Source organism: Psittacula echo, assembly GCF_963264785.1.
Source record: "Psittacula echo genome assembly, chromosome: 5".
Taxonomy (NCBI): Eukaryota; Metazoa; Chordata; class Aves; order Psittaciformes; family Psittacidae; genus Psittacula; species Psittacula echo.
In genome coordinates, this window is record NC_137739.1 from 29,873,740 (window position 1) to 29,901,519 (window position 27,780).

Sequence of the window (27,780 nt, forward strand, 5' to 3'; positions counted from 1 at the left end):
GGCTCTCCAGTCTACAGATCAGCTTATGGATGGGAATCAAGGAGTCTCGGTTGGTGTGATATTGCCGCCGGTGCACTGTTGCGGTCGCGATTGGCACTTGCTGTTCTTCGATCTTCAGCAACCCCACAACAGAAGGATCCTCTGAGAGACCAGGCAAGGTGAACAGCTGCTTAATTTCCTCTGTCTCCAAAGCTGCAATACCAAAAGCCTGTCGGTACCCTTTTGGGTCTTTGAAGTACCCTCTCCTGAGGTAGTCTATGCCAAGGATACATGGAGCCTCTGCAGCAGTCACATTAGGGTGCTTTTGCCACTCCTTCCCAGTTAGGCTGATTTCAGCCTCCAGTACAGTCAACTCTTGGCATCCTTCTGTCACTCCAGAAATATAAATGGGTTCCATCCCTTGATAGCTTGAAGGTGTCAGGGTACACTGTGCACCAGTATCTACTAGAGCCTTACATTCCTGTGGGACTGATGTGCCAGGCCATCTGATCTACACAGTCCAGTAAACTCGATTGTTCCCTACCTCCACCTGGCTGGAGGCAGGACCCCTCTAATAGTGATCACAACATTGGCCACTTACATCTTGTAGACAGGGATTAGGATTCTTTATGACAGGAGCTGGAGTACAATCAACTCTTCCACTCCATCTGGGAACCTGCTCACCAGAGACTGAAGCTGCAGCTTTCATGGGATGATCAGCCTTGACCTTTGTTCTCCTCTTCAATTCACACACCTGTTCTTCCAGAGCTGAGGGAGGTTTTCCATCCCACTTCGTCATATCTTCTCTGTGATCCCGTAGGTAAAACCATAGGGTGGCCTGTGGCCTGTACCTCCTATATCTTCTCTCTCGAGCAGTAGGGCGCTTTTTGTTAATAGCTGGGACACGGGCTGGTACACGTGGAGAGCTGGACAGATCGTATAGATCGTCTCTCAATTGTTTTAACTCCTGGGACAGTTTTTCCACAGCTGAAATGATGGAAGGGGTGAGATTGTCTTTGAACTCTCAGAGTTGATGAATCAGTTCATCCACTGTTGGTGGTGATACATCATACCAGGTTATTGATGCCAATGAGTGGGCATATGATGGTGGCGCACTCCGTGTAAATTTCTGCCACATGGGTCATGTACATTTGACTTCATTTGGATCTACAGATGCATTCCCAGCATCCAGCCTACGATAGATCATCTCTACAATGGCTGATTCCCTCAGAGATTGGATGCCTTTCTCTATCGTGATCCAGTTGGCCGAGTGACTCGTAACATCGTCCTTGTAGGGAAACCTTTCCTTCACAGCTGCCAAGAGCCGCCTCCAGAGGCTGAGGGACTGTTTCTGTCTTGCAGTTGCTTTGCCAATTCCCTCTTCTCTAGCAAGTGACCCCAGCTGCTTGGCTTCCCCGCCTTCTAGTTCGTGACCATCGGCCCCATTGTCCCAGCATTGGAGCAACCAGGTGACGATGTGCTCCCCTGGATGATGGGTGAAATCTCGCATATTCCGTAGCTCGGTTGAGGTCTGAGGTCAAGAATTCACCTCTTCTTCCTCTTCCTCTGATTCACATAATAATCAATCTTGTTCAGATGTTGTCCCATGTCGTAAACGCATTGGTTCTTCATCTTTCTTCACTGTATGGGTTGTTTTTTGTGCCTCTTGTTTGTTTTTCCCCTTGAGTACAGGAGCAACTGATATTGGCATGAATTGCTCCTTTGCTTTAGCTGCAGTGATTGTCACTGTGGTTGGAGTGGCTGCAGTACCTGTTGTTGGAGTTGGTGCAGCTGCTGTGCTTGGGGGTTGAGTAGCACCAGCAGCTGCGTTGTCAGGGTTTGAGCAGCTGCTGTACTTGTCGCTGGGGTTGGTGTAGCTGCTGTACTTGGAGTTGCAGTAGCTGCGTTGTCTCTTGCTTTGCCATCAGACCCAGAAATATCTTTTTCCCTTTGAAGATGCTGGATGGTGCTGAAGAGGGCTCTGTAGGCGTAGGCCAAGCCCCAGCACGTTGCCATGATTTGTCCCTCTCTGGTATGACTGGGGTGACAACACACCTCATTTAAGTGTTTTACCAGTTTTCCCAGATTTTGTACTTGTTCAGTGGTGAACTTCCAAAGCACTGGAGAGGCCCACTGGCCTAGATACTCACCCGTACTGTCCCACACACCCTGCCACTCATGACTGTCCAGCCTCGGGGAGAATCTCTTGGTCCTCCTATATCATCATCTAACCCTAGACAAGACCCAAACCTGACTCTGCTTAACTTTCAAGATCAGATGAAATGGTCGTGGGTAAAACACACTCTGTGTGTGTGCCAACATGCTGATCCCCATCACAATCAGCAGGCAGGTGTCAGGGGTACCCAAAGGCCATTCAAAACCTTCAGAACTCTCAAATGATGCTGTAAATAGTCTGGTGGGGGAGCTGGGGGTGTAAGGGAATGTCTCCTTCATAGGTTGACCACCCGAGGAGGGAAACAAAGATGTGTAATTGCTAAACACTTCCATTATATACCTTCCCAAAGTATAGAGGTGATGACCACACTGGGAACGCAAGCCAGACCAGTTTTATGATCAATAAGTCTATTGTATTACAAGTCATTACCACAAAGTACAGCGAAACAAGAACATTAGCCCAGGCCCCCCAGCTGATAAACACTAAAACCAGCAAATACCGGCTGTACGTAAGGTACGACATGCTGAAACTGTGAGATCAAGAGCAACAACTTTGAGAGCCAATAAATCAGCATTGTGATGTGTGACTATTAATCCGAAACAATGAATGCTTGTCATAAATATGATTAGACACACTCTGGTCGGATCTGTCATTATCTCAACCCTTAGTGCCCCACATTGGGTGCCACAAGGAACTGTCATGGTTTAAGCCCAGCCGGTAACTCAAAACCATGCAGCTGCTTGCTCACTCCCCACCTTCTTCTTCCCCCCGTTCCCGGAGGGATGGGGAGGAGAATGGAAAGAATGTAACTCCCATGGGTTGAGATAAGAACAGTCCAGTAACTAAGGTATAACACAAACCAATACTGCTACCACCAATAATGATAATGACAAGGGAAATAACAAGGGAAGAGAATACAACCACTCACCACCCTCCGACCAATACCCAGCCTGACCCAAACAGCGATCTGGGGCTTCCAGGTAACTCCTCACACTGGGCATGATGTGCTGTGGTATGGAATACCCCTTTGGCTAGTTTGGGTCAGGTGTCCTGCCTCTGTTTATTCCCGACTTCCCCTCCTTCCTGGCAGAGCATGAGACTCACAAAGTCCTTGGTCAGAGTAAACATTACTTAGCAACAACTAAAAACATCGGTGTTATCGGCACTGTTCCCAGGCTGAAAGTCAAAAACACAGCGCTGCACCAGCTACTAAGAAGGAGAAAAATGACTGTTACTGCTGAACCCAGGACAGATGGTCTGTCTCCCAAAGATCTCACAGCTTGACTGCCTTGCTGAAGAGGAAGATGGATTTCTTTCACCAGGTGAGGGCCTTTAAAGCTCCTAAAATGCTGTCTGTACAAAAATCTTTGGCAATGAAGAACCCCTATGTGTTTTCAAGTGGCAAATCAGAGCACATATGTGTTTATTTTGCTTGCTGCCCTTTTTAACATGCTCATCACTTCACCTTTTCCATTAGTTTTCTTCACAAAACAAACCCACCCCAACACCCCTTGATGCAGAATTACAGCAGTGATAGCACTGCAAACACACCTCCCACAATGTCTGCTCTGCCCCTCTGCCATCTGTTGCCACAAAATAGTGATCACTTGTAGGAAGCAAGTATCTTACAGTGCTCCAGGTTGAGGCAACAATTCAGGTGACATGCTGGCCCCTTCAGAAGCATGAAATCAACAGCCAGCCTGTGCTCCTGCCTCAGCACATGGTAGTTGCACACTCCACCACTGTGTGCTGAAAGCAGGGCCAGCCAGACCTGGGACAAAGCAAAAGGAGGCACTGCCAGCAGGCAGGGGAACACAGCTCTCTGCTCCTCCAACCTTATATCACACTGCTAGATAACCAAGCATAACCCACCCATAAATAAGCTTGGCTATTTCCTGTGGACGGAGACTTCTGTAGATGGACTGCACCTTTATTTCAGATGACTGAAGGTGCTCAGATGTAAGCCCAAAGGTCTCAGGTTCAAGCTCCAGAGATAATAACTACAGAAGTAGGTCACCAAGTGGCAAGAGAGGCAGAGTCCTGGACAGCTCATCAGTGTTTCAGATGCCTTTCTGTTGTCATTTTGAACTGCGCTTTTTTTGTCAGCCTCAGGAATTACCCTCTTGCCTCTACTGCTTCAGCTCTCTGTCACTCTAACATGAAAGCCAGGAGCTGACTCCACTTAAGAACAGCAGTTTAAAGTCCATCTCCTTTGGGCAAGCAATGATCTTGCTCAATGCAGCCCTTTAGCAATCCTCCTGAGCAGAAGGGAAATGTCAGCTGTTCACCAGCCCGTTTCTGTGCCTTCATCAGGCACAGTCATCCTCCTGCCAGTGTTGGAGGAATTACATGGGCCCTTATGCTTAGGACAAGAGTCATCCTGGCTTGGGTGCAGTTCTGCAATTTCTTACTGGGATTTGACCTCAATCTGAATTTACCATGAAATGGGAAGCTAAACAGCAGGAGAGGGCAGAGCAATCTTGGTCCGATTTCTGCCTGACTCCATTAAAACTTGTCAGTAATTGATGTGCTCCCATGGGATCTTCCAGGTCAGTGAGCGGTGATAAAAAATGTGTTCTCAAAGTGACTGCTGGGGCACTGCGACATGCCAGCGGTGGCTTCTCCCACACCCAGTGCAGGGATGCAACATTAGTACCCAGGGTCTTCACATGCCACCATCAGAAGTTATCATCAAAATTTGATCTAACTTACCGACAGTAAAAACATCACAGTTGTGGGTATGTGTATGTCCCATACACACACAGAGAATTACTGCTCCCTTTTTCCTGTTTTCTTGATTAGGCTTTTTTTTTTTTTTTTTTTTTTTTTTTTTTTTTTTTTTTTTTTATGTTTCCTCTTTACACTTCAAAGTAAGACTGCATATGTAGGTTGACTGAGGTAAGCAAAGAGTAATGCACTTCGTGAAAATGCCACTCATTTTAGTAAAATCCTCAGTGCAAGCCAGAATAAAAATAGCCCTTGTTTTTCCTCATTCTCCATCCCATAGAATGCCCTCAGGTGTCCCCAGGGACACTTTTTCCCTGAGCTTTTCAAATGTTTTTACTTATAATGTTAATAGTTATTTAAGTCTGATAGAGCGTTTTATGCCTTCCAAGGGCAGAACAAGCCAATGAAGTATTTTGCATTATGCAGTATGACAGATCTTTTCAAAGGTTAGACGGAAAACAATTTGTGAGTTTGTTTTGTGAGCCACACTGACTTTCTCGTACAGCACTGCTAAAGCAAAACTTGCCTCCTGGCTTACCCAAGTCTCCTTTAACTTAGATACTGTTTGAAACTCAGATACTCTTCTAATCACATCGTAGCTATTTCTATTTTCAATACTTCTAGGGAATGACAGGCTGCATATGAGTATTTAATGAACACAGTTCTCAAAACATCAACCTTCTGTTCTCCAGAGTGATGCTACACTGTCCCTCCATAGAGCAGTCACGCAGTAAAGGGGCCTTGGCCAGTTTGCACCCTTTTAGGAACAGCTAAACTTCTTGTTCTTCATTCCTACAGGGTTTAAACTGATTTCTTTTGACTCTGTTGAAAGTTCTGAGAAACCTTGAATATGCTCCTTATGAAATAAAAAACTAACGGCAACATGTGCAGATATTTGTTCACCTTCCAAAAAATGGAGAGATTTCTTAATGTTCTCTCAGCACAGATTTTCTTCTTTCATGATTTGTTTAGTCACTGATCGGTTATGCTAATTTCAGTGGAAAACGTGTTTTGAGATTTTTATTTCTGTATTTTCTGGTAGGCAGAGTATCTCCATAAGCCTCCACAAATGTCAGTGGAAAACAAAGCGACAGTACATCAATGATTTATTATTTGGTATTTTGAACCAGAATAAAGCAAATAACGGGCTTCAAAAATTATTCATAGGACTGATACGATTCCTTTTCTTTTTATTTTTTTTTTTTTTAAAGGCATGAATTGTTGTCACTACAATTAGAAGATCATCAAAGCCTCGTTTTGCTCATCAGTCTTCATGGCAGTTGTTTTGCACCCACACATGTTCTCTTCTAATTCAGTTGAGGAGCTAATGAATAACTCCTCCTTAACAAAGGGACCATTCATCCCAGGCTTACAGAATTATTAGAGGAGAGTTGCGTAAATGTCACTAAAGGCTAGTGTTTGCAGGCCTGTCTCTAAATTTGGTTATTCACAACCTTTGCAGCTCAATATTATTGCTGAACTGTGATCGTTTTCTAATTACCTTAATACCTATTAGATCACTTGAATTGCGTAAGCGCAGACCTGCTTAAGTACAACTTAACCTAATAAACACTGGTCATTCATTAAACAATAATGCGCATTTTTTTTAGGAAGGTTGAACAGAATATTAAATTCACCAATTCCTGCATCATTACATGGGTGTTATTACAAGCAACAAAGCATTCACATTTTGTTTGGGAAACCTGCGACTTCATGCTTTCGCACCACAAGAGTTGTTGAGACACAGTAACATCCTACTCTTCAGTATCTGCCCTATTTGTAACAGGCCACCTACGCACAATCAACAGGGAGAAAAAAATAGTACTTTCACCTTAATGAGTGCAATCCAATTACTAAAGATGGGAAGAGAATGAGAAGCATCAATCTCTTGGCAGACAGCCTTCTTTAGGAAATGCGATTGTCAAAACAGCAAAAACAAGAGGTGGCTGTAGGCCATTTATCTCGGTATTTGGCATCTATCCCAAGAGATAGAAGCCTCTTGTCCCTCTCTGGTTTTTGAGGTTTCCAGAAAACCAACCACCCTTACAAAGCTCAGCAGTAAAGAAAAAAACTAATCAAAACAAATCCTCAAAGTCATTTTTGCAGACTTTCTCACAGGTGGTAAAGTAAAAAGGCTATTCTTTCATTTAAGGAAAAAGATGCTAGCCTTTAAATAACAGTTGAAATAGGCTGGCACTATCAAATATAGAAAATCAGTTAATAAATATAAAAGGTTGGGCAAATGCTGTCTTGCTGAATTGATTACTTCAGTGTTAGAATAGGGACAATAACTGCTAAGAAACACGGCATTAAAAAAAGCCAGCATGTAGATATTGTGCTAGGTTGCCCACCTAAGACAACAAAAGGATCACGTGCCAAAACATATCTAGGTTTTCAGTGTTGTGCAACTGCTTGTCATGAAAGCACCATATTCAGCTTTCTAAAACAGAAGTAAATAAACACACATTTGCAATCAGGCTCCACAGAGTCCTTTCAGCGCAGAACCACAGCCCCCTCTTAAGTCCTTTACACACATGGTTCACAGTCCCATCCCCATTTTGAGCCTGGCAGGAGCTCCCAGATGTGCCGTCCCTCTGTGGGAGGTCTCCCCAGCTTCACTCCATGTGTGCTGGGGAGAAGTGGCAAGGCTGGCTTGGCGGGAGGATGACACGGTCCTGGGTGTTTGCGACTGTCAGTTCAGGTGAGGGAAAACCTTGCCTCCAACCTGGAGGGGCCAGGACAATGTTCCTGTTATGTTCTACGCACTGGGGGAAAAACTGTGCGATTTGGGTCTGTGTGCCTGATACTGCCGTTGCTATAGCATGGCCACTGACTCTAATCGCATTAATGGCATCTCACACTCCAGAGAAGTCATTAAGGACTCTGTTACTAGGCACGGGCTGCTGCTGGCTTGGTAACTGAGATACAGATACAGCTCTTGGAAACCTCATGGGTTCCCTCCAGAGGATGAAATTCAGCTCAGGATGGGTTTTTGAAAAAAGGCGGAAGGGGAGAAGGGGTTGGGAAGGATGTAGATTCAGGTTTAACAGGCAAATAATTCCAAATCTGTGACAACCAACAGTAAATTTCTAGCATTCAGCGTAAAGGTGCTTGAGCTAACAGAGTTTGGAAAACAGGCAAACAGTGATTTTTATGTCCTTCTAGTTACTGTTTCATTTCAGATTTTGCACTAAACTGTATTTCTATGATAGTCACTAAAACCTCTCTGCTTCAAAAAATGTGGTTTTAAAGAAAAAAAAACCCCAACCAAACAAAACCCACCACCAAACATACACTGCTTCATTTACCTGATTCTCCTCTTAGTTCTCTCTCCAGTTTGACACCAAAAATCTCCAGAGCTCTTTGCCTTTCCTCCAACTCTTCTAGCTGGCGCTGAACGGCCTGCAAAATAGTAATGATACAAAAGCTACAGACATGGCTTAAAAATTCAGAGACAAAAGGTAGTCTCAGTGGTTAGAGAAACAGCTTGAAAGGGTCTCGGAGGAGTCATGGGATTTGCAAACTCATTGAGTACACTAGGTGCCTAAGCAATTTAATAATTCCACTAGGTATCTCGATCCAGTAGGTATGTCTATGGTTTGTGTGGGTAGGTATTGTAGGCAGTAGAAGAACCTAGTTTTTTTATGAACTCTAGCACTCGTGTTGTAAAACAGAGATCATAACATTTCTGTTTTTCAAGGTGTCAAAGTCAACACCTTACACATTCAGAGGCATATATTCTGAGATGCTACCTGAATAAAGGTCATATAGTATTGAAGGTTTACAGCTAGAAAGCTTTGCTAGCTATTTTGTTGTCTGTGGGATTTTGTTGTTTGTTTATTTTGCTTTCATATTTCCAGGCTTTTGACACATGAACGAAAGAGTCTGATACCTAAGAAGTGGCACTTCAGGAAGGACTTCTATGTTCACTGGTCCATCCCTTTTAAACAAGATATTCAGAGGTGCCATGTGGATTATAGGCATGAAACATGTCAAAGGTAGATGCTCAGGAGTTCTCATTTCAGGCTGTGTTAGGGCATACGAAGCCAAGCCCTCAGCAACAGCCTAATGAATATGAAAGATAGTTCAAAAAGTTTGGACTTCATTATTTCCACAAAGGGATAAAAGAAGACAAGGTGTTTATGTATCTATTTTTTAGCTTGAGATTCTTTACAATTCTTACCTGAAAAATAATATAGTTGCTCTTACTTTAGATTAAATAAGACACCGGGTTTTCTTCCCCATGGGTTTTATTCTGTCAAAGAATTTATAGCAACAGCTAGATATAACCATTTTCTAAAATCCACTGCTTCAAACACAAAATTTCTCTCCTTTTCAGTAGTACATTTTACAAAGGCAGTGATGTCTGCAAAACCAGAGGTTTCAGATTCACATCTGAAAAACAACTGAGCAGTTCCCTTTTTTAATTTAATATTGGTAAAGAAGTAGTCAGTGGGAGCTCCACCCAAAACTCCCCACCTGCTGAAGTAATGCAACACAAGATAATGACAACTTCTGCTCTTTCTACTACCATATCTCGATTACCATTACAGCCTGAATTAATGAGTTCAGGTTTCTCTGTCCTGTGCTACTGTACGTACACACACAAAAATTGCTAATGGCCACATAAGCCATTAAGGGTTGGGTTTTTTTGTGTGTATAGATATATATACACACACGCACACACACATATATGCATATGAATATTTATGTATGGTAAGTGAAATAGATAAACCCGAATATTTTGACACCTGGGAGAACGTAGTCTGAGATCGAGTTGCCCACAAGTGCATCACAAAATCTTTGAACTGTAATTGAAAATAATAAACATTAGTGGAGTCCAAAGCTTTTCCAGCATCTTCCAAAATGCAGGGCCTGTATATAGTGAATTGACCTTGCATCATTAAGAAAGAAAATTATTCACTTTCATTGTTATGGCAGAGAGAGGACAAAACCCATCACTGTATTTTCATACCCTCTTGTAGTACATAGGGGTAATAGTGAAGTTTCTTACATTCTCAGGGACTGATGTTACTTCCGCTTTCTATCTCCTTCCCTCTTCAGTGTATTCTTCTCTTATTGCCAGTCACTATTCCCTCTTGTTCTTCATACACAGTTACAAAATCATGATGATCTCCTGGAGCACATGTGGATTTGTCACAAATAGAGCTGCAAGGCCCTGCCTCATACATCTTCTTGCTCCTGACTGATAGTTTGGCAGGACTTCAACACAGAAGGCCACAGTGTGAAGTGAGAGGAAGCGCAAAGCCCACACTGGGTACCCCTATGTTTGCTAGTCCCATTTGTCTCCCTAGAGTGACACCTGTGAGTTACATTTTCACCTGTGCTTTGTGAAGCCTCTTCAGTTCCTCTTGTTTAATCAATTGCTTTGTCTCCCTCTCCAGCTTCCTTCTCCTTCTGATAGACCTTTTTGCCTACAAAAGAGAGGAAGGAATAAAGAAAGGCAATCAGAGCATAAGTATGCCATTACAGGTTTCCTCAAACCTACCCCAGAATCCCAGAACATTAAGGGTGTGGGAGAGACCTCTGGATCTCATCTAACTTGAACCCCCTGCTCAAAATAGAGTGCATTGCTGCAGGGTGCTTGGGGCAACCTAACTGAAATGAAAATATGCATTTAGGAATATTTTCATGCATTTGCCTACATTGACTTTAAATCATTAGCAACCCTTAGTGAGTGTGAACTGTGTCTATCAATAAAAGAAAAGTCTGAATTGCAAAGTTGCTTCTGCAGACATCACCATGACCAGAGAAAAAGTCACAGGGAGGGGGAAGCACTGGTTTAAGGAAACTGAACCTGTTTCTACTACTGTACCTGCTAAGTAGTAAAATTCACTTTGGATCATTTGTAACACAGTAAAAGGGATACATCCTTTTATTGGAAACAGCCATCATAGGACACTATCTGCAGCCCTATGAAATATTTCCCAATGCCAGTTCTCTACGGCATTACAGAGGGGTTTTTTGCCTTTCCCCAGGGTACCTGTCACTGCTGCTGGGAAAGCAGGGCAGCCACAGGGCTGGCTGAGGGAATCACCTGTGCTTGCTCCATACTGCCCTTGACCCAAGTGATCTGGAAGTGCTTTAAAGCTGTGGTTTTCCCATGTTGGAGGAGACAGAATATATGAGCACCGTAGACAAAACAAAAAAGTATCAAGTGAGGAAGCTGCTTGCTAAAATTTTCCCAGAGACACAGAGAGTGGCAAAATAGTAGGCAGAACTGGCATGCAAAGAGGTGCTAGGTGGTAGCCGAGAGAAACAAGGTGAGTGGAGAACATGCATCAAAACTGAATCACTGCTAACGCCTGTGGGTGACAGCTGCTCACTCACACTGGTTCTGGCACTGCCTGGCAATGCTGCCTTCTCTGCTGCCTGGCCCTGCCTATTCCTGTGCCTGCCTGAACTATTGGAGTTGCTCCTATCCAGTTTTTTTCCATACCTTCCTTCTTTTCTCTATTTTGTTTAGACTTTATTTAATTCACCATCATATGATCTTACTATAGACTGCCTTTCCTCTAATGGGAAAGATGACTGATGAATTCTGACATCTCAGCACATCCTGAAATAGAGCCACTGGCGGGATGTGCCGCCACACACTGCTGCACTTCTGCCTCCTGGCACTTCTGTTCTTCTGGAGCTGTGCAACTGGGTTTCCATTTATAGCCCCACTTAAGTTTCAGCTTGGCTGTTTTTCCAGTGTACTGGGCAGCCTCTTGCTTTGCTTTCCTTGTTTCCACCCTACCTCAAAGGCAACAAATCAAAAGGCCACTTTGTACTATTAACTCCACTTACTGATATTCTCCACAGGAAAGAGGTAAAGACATTTTTGATGAGCTATTCAGGCAATAAAAGCTCTGTTTCTTCACATCAGAGCTAGGCATCAAGAGTTCATTGGTGCTTTAACCTCACAGGAAACAGATTAGGGCTCAGAGACCCTGCTGTGCAGCCTGCCCTTTCGGCATGTAGGCTCTGGGTGCAACTTGGTGGCTCATGCAGTGCCACTGATTGGGATAAACACAGAGGTTTCCAAACAACCTGCCTGTAATGCTTCTCAAATGAAGTTGTATTCCCCCATAGGAAATCTGCATCTGTTTGCTTTAATTTTTTCAATAGTTTGCTTGTTGGTCTACACATTAAGGCCATTTAAGAGTGCAGCTTCAAAGTGGATTCAGTGAAACATGTCTGTCTGTCAAATTAAGACCTCCTCTGTCAAAACTGGTGCAACCTGGGGGAAAAAGGAATTTTGATGTTCATCTTCCTTAAAGAGTTTTAATGTGTTTTTTCTCCATGACATGTAACCTCCACTGATAAAACATTCCAATCCCCACTTTGAGAAATTGCTGTGTGTTTTAGATCAAAATCATATGACGAATCTTAAATACAGTCCAACTGAGGAAATATCTTTCTGTTTCCAAGTCAAGATTACCTTGTGTGTTAATGAAGGCTTGCATTCGAATTCATCATCAGAGGAAGAAGTGGAATACTCAGTAGCTTGTTTTCTGACAGTTAGGTGTTCACATCCTAAAATGCAGGAACAAAACAGTCAGTGAAGCAAAATATACTGTTCTTTAACTTATACAGACACTTTGCACCTGCCCTGAGTTCTAATCAGCAGCACCTAGAGCAATGTGGAAATTCGGCTGATGGCATTAATTAGATTCTTGATGCCTGTCAAAAACTCTGTCTGGGTATATTTGATTTTTTCCGGTATTACGTGCAAATAAATTAATTCCTTGAGCACCCTGCGTGCAGCACGCTGCTCTGAATGCACTCAGCATTCATTAAAATGTATATCTGAAGTTAGCCATATTACCCAAATGATTGTATAAGGCTCACTATACAGTGTAATTGAATGCAAAAAGTCTGAACCAGCTCTTAAACAAATTACCCTTATGTGGCTTGTAGCATCTGGCACCCATTTTTACTACATGACATCTGCTCAGTGTAAAATAGTTGGCGTCAGAATGTCTGGTCATATAAAAAAATCACAAATGTAATCAGAAGCAAATGGACTAAGAGAACAAGGCTTTATCACACAGCCGCATGCAACATAAATATTTCATTAATTATGTCTAAACAAATGTCACTTATTTTTCTGCTTTAGGAATATTATCACATCATTGAACTGTTGATTAAAATGCCATAATAAGTCAGGAAAATCCATACATCACAACAATGCACTCCATAAGGAAAACTCCAAGGCCGCCGTTGGAGGAAGCATGCTTTCAGATTTATAAATTAAATTACATTTAATTGCAGCAATTTTACCATGCCTGTTTTTCCAGCATCTTGTTTCAACTGGGTGTAAATATTTGAATTTCTTTTTAATTTGTCTAATTCATAGTTTCATTCTCTTTATTTCAGAAAATAAAACCATTTTTGGAACATCTGTCCCTACACTTCAACCTGCTACAGGGTTAATGATTAACAGCTGGGCAGCATCTTGGAAATGTACGTTATCTAAAGCTAACAGTGCCATTTTCCTTTGTATTTTCGAGGTAACAATTGGCTGCCTGCATGCAAGTTGTATTCAGATTAAAATCACTTCCCATTCTCCTAGTGTAAATGTTTCTTCTCTGTTTTGTCCTGGATCCCAGTCCTGAAGTAGGAATTCTGTCTCAAGCCCTAATTTAAAATCAGGATCCATGAAACACATTCATCGCAGACAGTAAAGCAATAAAAGCAAATCAAAGTAATTTGAGGCAGAGATTCTGATTTTTCTGGGCAGTCTCAACTTTGGAAGAACCCAGTCCTTTTGCTAAATGAAGCTGCGACCTCAGAGAGTCCAGTAGAGCAGGTTTGGGTCCTGCCATCCCTTTTGCAGGACAAGTCCTTGAGCAGGAGACACCTGCAAGTGAAAGCAGGGAAGTGCAATAGCTCTCCAGGTGGGTCTCCAACTCCCAAGCAACTCCCCTGCTCCAGGATTGCCCAAGGCTGCCACTTGGAGGCAGGGACACTGTCCTTCTTGCTGACCTGCCAAGGACTCTCCGATGGCTCATGATTGCTGAGGTAACACCAGTGCCACGCACTGCCTCACGCTCTGCAGACCAGAGTGCAAATCCAGCCTCATCCCGTCTCTGCCCCAGCAATGACAGTCAGCCATAAAGCCCTTCCCAATGCATGAGATGGAGGAAGACACGGGGAATATCAGCCAGTACTTCTGAGTAGTAAAGTCACGTATCTTGCTTTTCCCTGTGCAACTAAAAGATTGCAGTAACCACCCTTCAGTCATGCCCATGGGGAAATCAAATTCCCTAGCATGCAAAGGGCAAACTTTACAGCCCAGCATGGCAGGAAACACAAGCAATTACACGCTCCCTTTCTTCTCTCAGCTGTGGGAATAAGTGAGTGCTTGCCTATGTCCTCCCTTTTGAGAGGTATCAATAATTCAAAAAGCGTTACAAGGTCTCCAGGAAAACCAGCATGCTGTAACACAAGGGTACCCGCCTCCTCCTCAGGGCTGGGACTCGGGAGCTCCTCACCTTTTTGAGACAGAGACACAGTCAATGACTTCCCCAAGGACTCCCAAGGACAATCTCATGAGCACAGGAAGCCCATGTCTGCACACAGAATACACTCATAACATCCACAGTCATCCTTGTGCCAGTCTACTATGGAGAGCCAGGTATTTTCACCTTGCTTTGCAGAGAAAAGACATTTAGATTGCTCCAAAACAGCTCAGCCCTTCAAGCGACACAGTACTCAAAGACCTGTAAGACAATAGCCACCTAACTGAGATCAGCAATGTCCTTCATCATCTCCACCTGAGGATCCTACAGCACGGATGAAGGACCACATGAAACTGCTCAGTGATGAGGCATCTGATGGACCTACTTGCACACATTGAGAGTTACAGTCTCTGTCACATTTATTGCATATATATTTCACAGCACTGATATTCTCTACTAATTTAATGTGGATATTTAAAGTCACAGGAGAAACAAGGTGTCTGGAAGCACACAAAGACTGACAGAATTGGGATGAGAATACAGGGCTTTGGCTCCCAGATGTGTGGTCTTGCCATATTGTAGGGATACAGAAACAGTGAGACTACGCATTTCTTTCAACATTAAAAGGGCACCCACCGACTGCTCTGCTCAACTTTTTCTTTAGCTATTTCCAAACAAATTAACAAAAACAAAACCAAACAAACAAAAAAAATCCAACCAAAAAACCCAAACCACTCTTCTTTATCACAGCATCCGTATGTTCTACTCTAGATGGCTGAGCATTAATCTTTCCCACCTCCTAAGGGCTGGAATAAGCAGAATTTAGCTGCCAGCTGTGAGGATATGCACATATAAAGATGTTCAATTTATGGACTTCTACACTGACGGGTCCATTTAAATTTGAAATTTAGATTTGTAATAGTAAAGTTAGATAATAATAATAATTTGTCCACTCCAAATATGTCAAGCCTTAAAGCCTCATAGCTACAAAAAAGATCTCAAAAATATGTTTTTTTCCAAATCTTAATTCAGGTCTTCTAGACTTAGGCTTTCTCTTTCTGGCCATCTTATTCCTTCTAGGGAGTTATTTATTACTTAATTACTTTATTTCTTAAGTACTCTAGCATCTCCCTAGCTTCTAAATTAACTGGGGAGCTTTTCCTCCCCAGCTAACATGACTTTGGATCACTAGGAATGGTCAGCCATAGTTTTAGTTCTTAATTATAAGGGGGAAAGGAATAAATATTTTTGTTCTTGATTTCTATCTCACAGTAGCAACTAGGAGTTTGGTCAGGACACCTTTCCAGCATATCTGATTTACAACTGTTAAATCACAGGAAATTGCAGATTATTTAATATTATTATTAATTGTTATTCAATCTGACAGTGTCACAGAATATATTACAAAGTTGGAGGAAACCTCCAGTTCTTTATATTGAGACTTGGTATCTTCATTTGTGTATGTCATAAGAGATAAGAAAAATTACATCCATAAAATTAAAATCTGGTCCTATGCGAGTTCGTTAGAGCTAGGTAATCCAAGGGTGAGTCTCAAAGACACTTTGCGTCCACTTAAAGTGCGCTGCCACTGAATGCCACCAGCAGCAAAACCCTCGCTGCATTCAGAGTGATCTACTGGAGCTAAGTCCAGTGCTTTTGAGAACCCTCTCCCCTTTACCATATAAATCTAAGGTACTGGCCTTCCTAACATACTTAAGGTCCTCTGAACAAAGAAGGACCTGTCATATGAAGATGTTAAGAGGGTGATACCTTCTATTAGATGGGAGAGCACTGCTGACTGCCCTGGAGATTAATGGGGAAAACCACCACTGCTGTCATTCTGCGTGTCACAGCTCATCTCCCTTTCCTGGAGTGTTTCTGTGTCACAGTGGTAACTGCAGTCTAAATACGCGGAAAGTCTTGGAGCAGGAACTGTTTTGATAACATCATGTTATTCTAATCTGTTGGCTTCCTGTGTAAGTGTCCAAGATTCCATATTTTTGTAAAGTCATTGGTGTTAATCATGACTGCTTTAAGTACCTCAGAGTTTTAAAAAAGAGAGGCAAATCTACGCACATTTCTTTGGCACTGGTGTCCCAAACCAGACAGGAGTTGGCATGAGGCAGAAGATGAAAAGGCCACTAGAAATCAAGAGTGGGCTTCACATCTCTGCTTCTCCATAGACTTCTCATATGGTCTTAGGCTTGAAATTTAATCCTGTAGTGCCTCAGTCCTCTTCTAAAACACGAAATCACTGAGATAACAGTGTCTTAGCTGCCAATAACATTACCAACACACAGACATTCAGTGGTACAAAGATGCAGTAATGGGAACCATGTGTGAATCTGAAATACCTGCAAGAAATCCCTTTTCAATCTGAAAGTGCACAAAACCAGCAAAGCGAGTTCATAACACATCTAATTTTCTGATCAGCAGAACTGGTTGTCCTGTTTAATGAAGTGAGCCATGTAAACAACACACAGTCACAAACTGAGTTATAACAACTCTCGTCTAAGTGACAGTTCTCGGAATGCATGTTTCCACATGATCCACACTCAGTCAGGGACAAAAATATTCCTCCCATCTCCATTGCTACATTAAGCAACCCTGGAGTCACAAAAATCTATCAGTAACCAACCACCTTCATGGTCTGGTCCTCTGAAAGTCTGTCAGTCAAAAGTACGAGAAAACAGTTAACCACCTGATTGATCAATTTTATTAATCAAGTCTGGGTTTTTTCAACCGCAGGTTGGAACACAAAGGATGAATTAACGGACAAAAGCCTCAAAGATGTTTGTGCAGTAAATCAAAAGTCTGGAATTGCACCTGGAATCTCCAGTGTAGTCATTTGGAGTAATTTGTATATTCTACAGGCAAACTTGGACAGGGCTTTACTTTTTAAAAAACTCATTCTTTCCCTGAAAACAGCACATGAATCCCCATTACTTGAGTAAGATTTGTCTATGTCCCACACAGGCAGTCTGTGCAGCCAGATCTCTACACAGTCCAAAATTGCCAAGTGGCTCTGAGGAATGGCTCTTATGAAGTGTTAGCCTGAAAGCCGTTAGACCAGGTCTGGATATCAGAAGCTGGAAAGACCCGTATGGAAGGTGTAATGCAGGCATAAGTTTGAGCTACAGGTAATCTGCTTCTGAGCAATTAAGATCTCTTCTTCCACATGCTGACCTTCAGCTGGTGGCTGAACACTTGGCAGGAAGTGACAGAAGGACAGAATATAGTTTTAGTTTGGACAGACACCTGGGTCTGCAATGCAGAAATCATAAACATAGGATAGACATTGTGATGCATATTTGCAGGTAACGTAACTAAGATAAAGTCTAAGAAAAGATGAGCAACATAACAGAAGTAGATGTGTAGAGTGAGACCGACAGTCCTTCCAGGCTGTCCAGCAGTGGATGTCTAAAGGAACACTATAGACACCAGGGAGTCATACATGATTCCTACTGTAACACTTGCCCAGTCCCCGAGCATTTTTCAGTTCAGGAGCTTTCTAAATTGGAAGTGGTTTCTAAGCATTTAGTTACTCCCCAGTGAGCTCACCCAGTCTCATCTCAAGCCCTGGACTTTAATCACCCAGCTCATTCTTTGGCTCCACAAGCCAACAGCCCATTGAGGGAGAAAACACCAGTGTAATGTAAGACCCACCATACTTGCACAGAATGAGTCTGGCCTCAAATAGGATAGAAAAGCCCTACTGGAAAGTGCCAGGAGCAGTATGAGAAAAAGCCTCATTAAATTGGTTTCTGTCAGGTGCTGGGAGTATTTTTTTCTCTTTAAAGAAAAGAATTTTTCTGAGATTCATGGTGAATTTCAAGAGAGAAAAATAATGACATAATGTGGGCTAAAGCTCACCATCAGTTCATGAATGAAGTTTTCCAAGCCTGAGCCTCAGACAAGTGCCAATAAGAGACAGAAATGTCATTTGAGAGAGTCAAGCAGGATTTGGCTCTTTTATGAGTTTAATTTACTCAAATATTAATGTTTGAAAAAGTTCAGGGAGCTTCAATGTTGAAACACTGAGGATGACAGATTCCTGGACAAATGGCTAGATCAAAGCTGCATTTTTTCCTCTGAACAGACTTTGCAATGCTTATATTCAATAATTATAACAATTTAATCATTCCTGTTTTGGCTTGCACAGCGGAGGAAAGCAACACATATTAAACCAGCATGTTTTCCAAAATATTTAAAACATAAATAAAGCAAAACAATATTCAAACCTAACAAGAGCTTTTCCCATTTTCATAGGAACACCATGTACCAATTGTTGTAATACACTGTGTTAAAAGCAAGTCAGCTTGACTTAGTTGATAGATAATGACTACTCATAGACTCAGAAAAAGCTTCCCATTTAAGATCACAGCATGACTAGTGCGAACACCAGCAACTGTCTGTGGGTTCAGTGCAGTCCTTAGCATCCTCTGGCACAATAGGGATGCCTGGTTTTGTGAGTTGTTAGATAAAGAATGCTCCCAAGAATCCAATCCAAACATTCAGGAATAAGAACAGGGTTATTGTATCAATTTTAATGATATTTAATCAATTTTAATGATCAAGTCTCTTTCAGTATGCAGTAGTTCTGAAGCAAAAAAGATGCAAAAAGGCTCTGGCCGCTTACTGGGATCTTCAGCGACTTCATATTTTATACCCAGATTGTTATTTTAATGCTGCAATACAGCAGCAATTTTGGGGTTACAGTTTGGGTTGTAATTTAATAAAGTAAGAAACAAACAGGTAAGTCAAAATTCAATAGGTTACAGTTAAATAACTGACTTTCTCCAGTGGGGTAGTGGAAAGATGGATTAACAGCGGTAAGGCTCTCATACCTTATATTTCAGACCTGAAACTGTGCTGCACTTAATTCTTTCTGAGCCTATGCTCAGATTACTCAGACTCCTCTTTGTCTCTGACATCAGTATTTCTGAGATTGGTCTGCAATTTTAGTACTAACCTTGTTCTTCCAAGCAAACATGAAAATTGATGCCTTTTAATTGCTGCCCAGATTCACAAGTAGGCCAGAGGAGTTCAGTAAGGTGCTATCCGCTCTCACATAAAAGAGCAAGGGCATATTAATGACACCACAAAGCTCCCTAAAGCATGTCTACAGTTTGGTCACTACAACAGTAGACAGAGCTGAAGAGACACCTGCTGAGAAAGCACATACACAAAGCACAGCTGCTTGCTGTTCCAAACATACTGCTTCAGCCTCTGAGCTCCTCATGGAAAGAGTAGCAAATGTACTCTGCACAGCACTTGAGTTTTCAGTGCTTGTCCTTCTGCTTGTCTGCTGTGGTCCCCCTTCCAACACACACCCAGGGTCACAGCAGCAGCTACCCCACTCTGCCAAACCACTCCTTCCACCTTGGCCAGTACATTTGTCTGATCCAAACATATTTGAACAGCAGCAACCAGCAGATCAAACTTGGGTCCAGCAAGCTGTGTGCTGCCTGCAAATCCGTTCTGCTCCTTTAAACCAGAAGCAGCTCCTAAACCTTAACCAAAAAATAGATTTATTAAGTCTTCATATGTGGAAAGTAACTACAAATTAAACATAGCATACAACAGATAGCTGTTTGCATGATCACACACAGATATTTTAAATGTTAGGTGCTATTAAATCATCATCATAACAATAACAGTAACAATAATTCAACTTGGGTCCTCACCTGTGGAAGAATAACAGAGCCTGGTTTCTGGAGAATGGTCCCTCACGAAAGGCAGAGATGACATAAAGGAATTCCCTTCTCTGTCATGAACTTTACTTCTCAGCCTATCAAAGAGGGACCCAAGACTACTCTTCTGTGCAGAGTCATCCAGATTGTCCTTGGGGGTGTTCTTGGGCTCTGGAGATGAAAGAAGGAGGTACTTTTCATTATAGATAAACATGTCATCCATGGGAGCCCCTGGAAGAGTCTCTTTGAAGGTAAACTTTTCTAGGAGTCCTGGGACATCCTCCATCCTAGTGCAAGATGATTTCTGAGGTATACTGGTTGTCTGGGAAGGCCTGGTGTGAGAACTGTAAACTGGGAAGGATACCTCCTTGCTGTAACCCCTTGGAGATTTCTCTTCAGAGCCAATAGAAAAATTAGATGAATTTGAGAAATGGCTCTCATTTCCTAAATATTCTCCTGCCCACTCCCCTCCTTTAAGCTCTGGTGGCTGAGTGTTATTTCCTCTGTTATTGTTACTGTTCCTTTGGCTTAGGAAATAGCCAGAAGTACTGGGGAAGCTGAAGAAAGCTTGTTCTGAGGAGGCTTTGACTTTGCTGTTTGAGTCCTGCTTTGGTCCCTCTGAAGACGAGGTCAGAGGCTCAAAAACAGACGTTTTGATAGCATTGGCTATGAGCTTCAGTGGTGACTTTGGTGGGCCAGCTGCGTGCTCCCTGGCAACTACATCTGGACTCCTCAGAGCATCTTTTGTGTCAACTGGCAAAGCTGGTAGAGAATCATCTGCAAATAAGAGAGGCACAGGACAACCAGATCGTTTGAACACGACTTTTCTCCAGTCAGCATCATTTTCCTGTGAAGTCCACAGCACTCCTTTGTTTTGATACCTTGAGCTAGTTCTGCCGAAGTCTGTCCTGTTAGAATCATATGACAAGGGTAGCTGTTGAGCACAAAGCACCAGCCTCTTTTTTGCCTCCTTTAATTCTTGCTCAAGCTTTTCTCCTGGATGCATTGTATTTTTGCCATCTTTCTCCTGCAAATCCAGAGATGACAGCACTTTTGTCTTCCTAATAATATCTTCTGGTTCAGAAGTATATTTCTGGGTTTTTTCCTTCCAGCCCTGGGCTGTGTATGTCCCATTGTCACTATCTGTATCTTCAGGCTCAGAAAAATCAGCCAGTGTCCCATTCCCAGGAGGGGTCCATGGAGAACCTCTGGTACTGCTCTGAAAAGGAGAACAATGAGGCACATAGACATGGATGTCTTCATGCATCTCTCTGGCTTTTTCTTTTCTTCGAAATACTGGGCTGCAGGGTTTGAAATGTCCTCTTGTGATTTCCCATGGTTTCTTATAAGCCAACTGTGAAGTGCATGAAATATTTTAGGGATAGAAAAAGATAGTTTAGTTTATCTATTATTTCATGTAATACTTTAATAAATTTTAATCTTAACATAATACTATTTAATGTATATACTCATATATATGCATGTATATATATCTAATATATACAATGCATAATGTATATATGTATTTAGATGACAATACAATAAGAAAAGCTTTTCTCCCTAAATGGCTAATATTTCCCTAGGAGTGGAGATCTAATATTATTGGAAATATTAATAGTCTAAAAATAATGTTATTCACACTAAGAACCTATCATATCTTTATGAAGTGCCTTCAGTGTTTTCCTTAGAAAGAAACAGTCCTATCTATAGGAAAACAAATGAAAATAGATCTGCTCTTTCCTCCTGTGTACATTCCAGTTGCATCACCTTAGTGTTTCCAGAAAGCCCAAGAGACCATCAGCCATCCTTTCCAAGTGCTTTTATAATATTGCATGCTTACATAGCACAGGTATGAAGTGACCCTGACCCAGAAAAGATCATTAAATGCAAGACAGTAATTTTAAACAATTCTAATTGAATTTTTCTCTTATGACTACTTTTCCTTTAATTAGAGTTTTAATTCATTACCCTAGCCATTGAAACCTTCTGCTGGAGATAGTAACAAGGAGAAATAACCACATTATCTAGCCAGCAGAACAAAACTAGAGGGTTGGGGCTTTTTGTCCTTCTGAAAAGGGAGGTGTTTTAACCTCAATGCTATGTGATAATGGACGGTGTGAAGATTCAATTCCTGTTTCTACTTATGTGCCAGATTCCCAAATCTACATGGGTGAAGCCACTAATTTGTCTGACTTCCTGTTTCCCAGAAACATCGGAAGTAAGGAAATAATGATTACCCCATTTCACAGTTGTATTTGTTGACTAAAGTTAATATTGGCCAGGATTTCAGACAGAAAAACATGAGAAACACTAATAAACAAATGAGCACCCTCTTAATCCTCTCTCTCTTTAGAATAGAAATAAGGCCGCTAAGCACTGCTTATGGGGTGGGAGCTGCAAGGAGTCACCTCTCCTCATGCGCAGTGTGGTGAGGCAGCATTGTGCAGCTCTGTTCCCATGGGACATTCCCTTCCTGGCCCTATTGTCCTGGACCGGATTTCAAATACCACCATGGACGTGGGAGACTTTATTATTTTCTAATGCAGACCCTGAGGTCAAGCAATTTTAATCATGTTTAACCCAAGGGTGAGGGCAACTGGCTAGGACGAGGAGGACATGAACTGGTTCTCACTCCGCCGAGCTCCAAGTCCAGGGGACGTGCTGCCCTTTGCCTGGGATGCAGCAGGTCATGACTCCTGCTGCAGCACTGCACATAGAGCAGGCCCACCCCTCCTGGAGACTAAAACCCCCCATAAATTTAAAACCTCAGAAAATGCAATGGAAACCCTAGGTCCTGAAGGAAGCTGAGGATGTTCCTGAGCTGTGGGAGGTGGGAAGCCAAGAGCATGCTGCAAATTAGAGAAAATCTGCTGCTCACCAGACAAAAGAATAAACATCAGACACAGGAACATCTACATCTAAGGGCTGCAACAGGCTGAAATATCCCAGACTCCTGTACCAGGTTTCCTACAGTTGTCATTATGCAAGCCCTTAGCTTGACTCCTATATTTGCTCTCCAAGGCTGATGCTGGCACTTGTCTTTTGCCCAGTTGTATACAGCAATCAAGTGATACCCTCGCACCCCACCAAGTTGCCAGCATGCCACATTTCCATCTAACCCTACGAGCACACAGACCAACGGGCAGCTCTAGAACACCAGGGAACAGAGGTTTGGGGGATTTCCTCTCCTTTGGGCAGAAAATGCGGCACAAAGGAAATCCCAGTGGCAGCTAAGCCCCATGCTGTGAGGGAAGGGCAGGTTGGTGGTGCCTACATGTTGACTGATGCGACAGATTAGTGACTAACTCCCAGTGCAATCAAGGTCTGAGCGTGCCACAGCAAATGTGACTTCAGTGCATGATTTGGGAATGGCTAATCCATCAGAGCATCGAAGTCTCTTCCCTCTGTACAGCACAGGCATAACTCCAACTTCAGTGGTTACTGTGAGGATCAAAACCATTTGAAAGAGCAGAGGATGCTCAGGCAGCCTGCTGAGAACAGAGATACTCAACAGTAGCTACCTGTGTTTTGCTCTACGCAATTCTCCTTTGTACCTGTGTTTGGGAGGTTTTCTCTCCAGGACCACTTTGACAGCTGGCTGAGCTGTCCTTCCCATGTAGCCCAGGTTTCTTGCCAGATAGTAGAGGGAAGCCTGCCAAAGACACACATTTTTCCATCACATCGGTATTGGTTTTGTCTTAAATAAAGTTTGCAATTAAAGAACAAGAATAGAAAGTTAAACAGTCATCTGGACACAGTTGTACCTGAAGAGCTGACCTTCCAGTAATGAGGTTTATGGCCTCACTCACATGTGTGTGCATGCTGTGACAAACACATGTTGGTATTTTTAGCAGTGGTCCTGAACTGCATCCACTGTTTGGCTGGACCTAGTGAAGAAATTTTAGAGTTCTGGGAAACTTTCTGGAAAAGCAGCCTTAAAAGCAGAGGCAGTCAAAACAACCAGCAACTCTGGAAGCTTTGGGCAGTTCCAAGAAATGAAGAAAATGGATGACTTGCGAGAAGGCTGTCTGTCAGAATGGGAAAGAATGGGACATGCAATCACCTGCAGGCAGTAAGGACAGAACTAATCCTTTGGTCTCCCAAGCCTGGCAAACAGGACAGCATGCTGGGGGCTCTCCTAGGATCAGGCAAGGTAACTAATTGCTAAAGGCCTTGAACCAAAACTAGCACTGATAGACCCGCTGGAAGAAAAAGTAGAGAGTCAGGTGGGCTCTCTAATATTCGTGCCTGTGGGAACTTTACATAATAAATAATCTTTGGACAGAATAAAAGTATCTGTGAGCCAAGATATTACCATGTCAAGCTGTAACAAGCTATGACAAGTATATTTATAGGTGAATTATTAACTCCCAAGTATTAGTTCTGAAACCCACAAAGGTTTCAAAAGCAAACTTTGGATCTTCTACGTTGGAATTTAAATATGCATAAGGACACAAGCAACACACCAGAGAAAGCAGACAGCAGGCTTTGGAAGAGACAAGCCAGGGAGAGAGGCCCAACTTTCCTTGCCTCTCAGTGTCTCACCTATTTGCTCCCAGTCTTGATTAAATTTGTCATGTTTGGTCAAGAGCAGAGGGAAATGATGAACTGGAGTTCGTTAAGGAACTCCTGCAGGGACTAGCAACCAGGGGCTGACCTTTATGTTCTGTAAAGTGAATTGAGTCATGGGAAAAGAGGAGAATCAAGAGTTAGGACGAAAAAAATCCCACCATCACCTGCATAAATGAGCCAAACAGGTTTAGCCTGATCCACTAAAACCCTGAGCCTCCTGACATAGGCAAATATCATAGCTCAGTACACCAACGGAAATACAACCGCTGCAGCAACAGCCATAACACCAATGAGGGCATAAACCCCACAGCCAGGAGTCTGCAGCAAAGCAGCACATGCCCGTGGGGATACTTGTTCCCTACAACAGCTACCACGGGGGTGCATGTGCTTACATAGACAGGACCTGCACATGCAGGAGCACTGCTCCATGCAAAGCCACAGCTTGCTGTCCTTCATGGACTCACAGGATGGTTGAGGCTGGAAGGGACCGCCGGGGGTCATCTAGTCCAACCTCCCTGCTCAAGCAGGGTCACCTACATTGCTCAGGATTGTGTCCAGACAGCTCTCAAATATCTCCAGGGAAGGAGACTCTATCACCTCTCTGGGCAACCTATTCCAGTGCTGGATTTACTCCAACCAAGACGCTGAATTTGCAGCTTCACATTCAAAACAGGATCTGAAAAAAAAAAACAAACAACAGCTCCCTAGGGCACCCTCATGATCTGTTTGACTCAAAAGCTGCTCCAAGTCACCAAGATAAATTAGGAGCACGGTGTTCCCTGTGGCCATGGGATGGGGATTAAAGATTTTGAAAGGTAATATCCTGTTCTGAGCCTTTCAGCCAATATAACCATGACACTGATTTCCTTTCCTTGGCCATGTACCTTGTGCTGTTTATGAAACATACGAGAAATAAGTGAGGGAAATAAGCCCTAAAATAAGACAGATTTTTTCTTTCATGGGACTGATGAGCATGTGAATTCTTGTAACCAAACATTAAGTGGATTAAATATAGAAACTAATACTTAGTGTTCCTCCAGAGAGTAAAAAAGGGCCTTTATTCTGTTCCCAGTATACACTGAATGTGCTTTACATGCGCTTTAACAGCATACTTGAAGTTCAAAATCATGCAGTGCATTGCTTCCCTCTCAAAGGCTTTTAGCTCCCTCTAGAGCCCTTGAGGCACATGGAAGATTTTAATGAAATGATGGGAAAATGAATTAGGAATCGATTAAGTAATGTCCTTGCTGAGAACAAGCTGGAAATGAGTCGAAATTAAGAGTGACCCACGATCTTCTCTTCTTTCCTCTCACTGTTTCTTTTTCTCCCCCATCAAACCTGTAATAAGCATAATTTTTGTTTGATCTTTTAAAAACTGAGCTCAATTAAGGCAAGGTTTTAAATCCAAGCCCTTGGTGAAGCCAACCTCTGATGTATAAGCCAATCTCCAAGTGCTCTACAGTGCTTGGAAACAGCCCTGAGGCTGACACAGATGCCATGAGACTTTTCTCCCTCCCCATCCTGGGCATGGATCAGCCTTCCCACTGTAGGAGACGATCTGGTTCGAGGCCATCTTAAAAACCTGAATGCACACAAGTCCATGGGACCTGATGAAATCCATCCATGGGTCCTGAAGGAGCTGGCGAATGAAGTTGCTAAGCCACTGGACATCATATTTGAAAAATCATGGCAGTCAGGTGAAGTTCCCGATGACTGGAAGAAGGGAAATATAACCCCCATTTTCAAGAAGGGGAAAATGGATGACCCGGGGAATTACAGAGCAGTCAGTCTCACCTCTGTGCCTGGCAAACTCTTGGAGCAGATTCTCCTGGAAGGCATGCTAAGGCACATGAAAAACAAGGAGGTGGTTGGTGACAGCCAGCATGGCTTCACTAAGGGGAAATCCTGCCTGACCAATTTGGTGGCCTTCTATGATGGGGCTACGAAACTGATGGACAGGGGTAGAGCAGTTGATGTCATCTACCTGGACTTGTGCAAAGCGTTCAACACTGTCCCACACAACATCCTTGTCTCTAAATTGGAGAGACATCAATTTGATGGGTGGACCACTCAGTGGATAAAGAACTGGCTGGATGGCCACACACAAAGAGTTGTGGTCAATGGCTCAATGTCCAGCTGGAGACCAGTAACGAGTGGTGTCCCTCAGGGATCGGTGTTGGGACCGGTCTTGTTCAACATCTTTGTCGGTGACATGGACAGTGGGATTGAGTGCGCCCTCAGCAAGTTTGCCGATGACACCAAGCTATGTGGTTCGGTTGATACACCGGAGGGAAGGGATGTCGTCCAGAGGGACCTCGACACGCTTGTGAGGTGGGCTGATGCCAACCTTATGAAGTTTAACCATGCCAAGTGCAAGGTCCTACACCTGGGTCGGAGCAATCCCAGGCACAGCTACAGGTTGGGCAGAGAAGAGATTCAGAGCAGCCCTGCAGAGAAGGACTTGGGGGTGTTGGTCGACGAGAAAATGAACATGAGGCGGCTTCAGTGTGCGCTCGCAGCCCAGAAAGCCAACCGTATCCTGGGCTGCATCAAAAGGAGTGTGACCAGCAGGTCAAAGGAGGTGATCCTGCCCCTCTACTCTGCTCTCGTGAGACCTCACTTGGAGTATTGTGTGCAGTTCTGCTGTCCTCAACATAAAAAGGACATGGAACTGTTGGAACAAGTCCAGAGGAGGGCCACGAGGATGATCAGGGGACTGGAGCACCTCCCGTATGAAGAGAGGCTGAGAAAGTTGGGGCTGTTCAGCCTGGAGAAGAGAAGGCTGCGTGGAGACCTCATAGCAGCCTTCCAGTATCTGAAGGGGCCTATAAGGATGCTGGGGATGGACTCTTCATTAGGGACTGTAGTGACAGGACAAGGGGTAATGGGTTAAAACTTAAACAGGGGAAGTTTAGATTAGATCTAAGGAAGAAATTCTTTACTGAGAGGGTGGTGAGGCACTGGAATGGGTTGCCCAGGGAGGCTGTGAATGCTCCATTCTTGGCGGTGTTCAAGGCCAGGTTGGATGAGGCCTTGGGTGGCATGGTTTAGTGTGAGGTGTCCCTGCCCGTGGTGGGGGTGTTGGAACTAGATGATCTTAAGGTCCTTTCCAACCCTAACTATTCTATGATTCTATGATTCCACTTGCTGTTCCAGAGAGGCC

General features: G+C 43.2%; 1 protein-coding gene across 1 annotated transcript in view; it reads right to left on the bottom strand.

Annotated features, from left to right (window-relative positions):
* Positions 1-27,780, bottom strand: part of MICAL2 (microtubule associated monooxygenase, calponin and LIM domain containing 2) — a gene marked incomplete at its 3' end in the record, with an annotated part of 115,544 nt that overhangs the window by 4,902 nt on the left and 82,862 nt on the right. The window contains exons 30-34 of the mRNA XM_080617646.1: positions 23,600-23,697; positions 20,040-21,399; positions 12,330-12,424; positions 10,225-10,317; positions 8,191-8,284 (exon numbers count right to left, since the gene is read on the bottom strand). Of these exons, the coding sequence (XP_080473772.1) occupies positions 8,191-8,284; positions 10,225-10,317; positions 12,330-12,424; positions 20,040-21,399; positions 23,600-23,697 (1,740 nt within the window). The remainder of the gene's footprint in view (positions 1-8,190; positions 8,285-10,224; positions 10,318-12,329; positions 12,425-20,039; positions 21,400-23,599; positions 23,698-27,780) is intronic.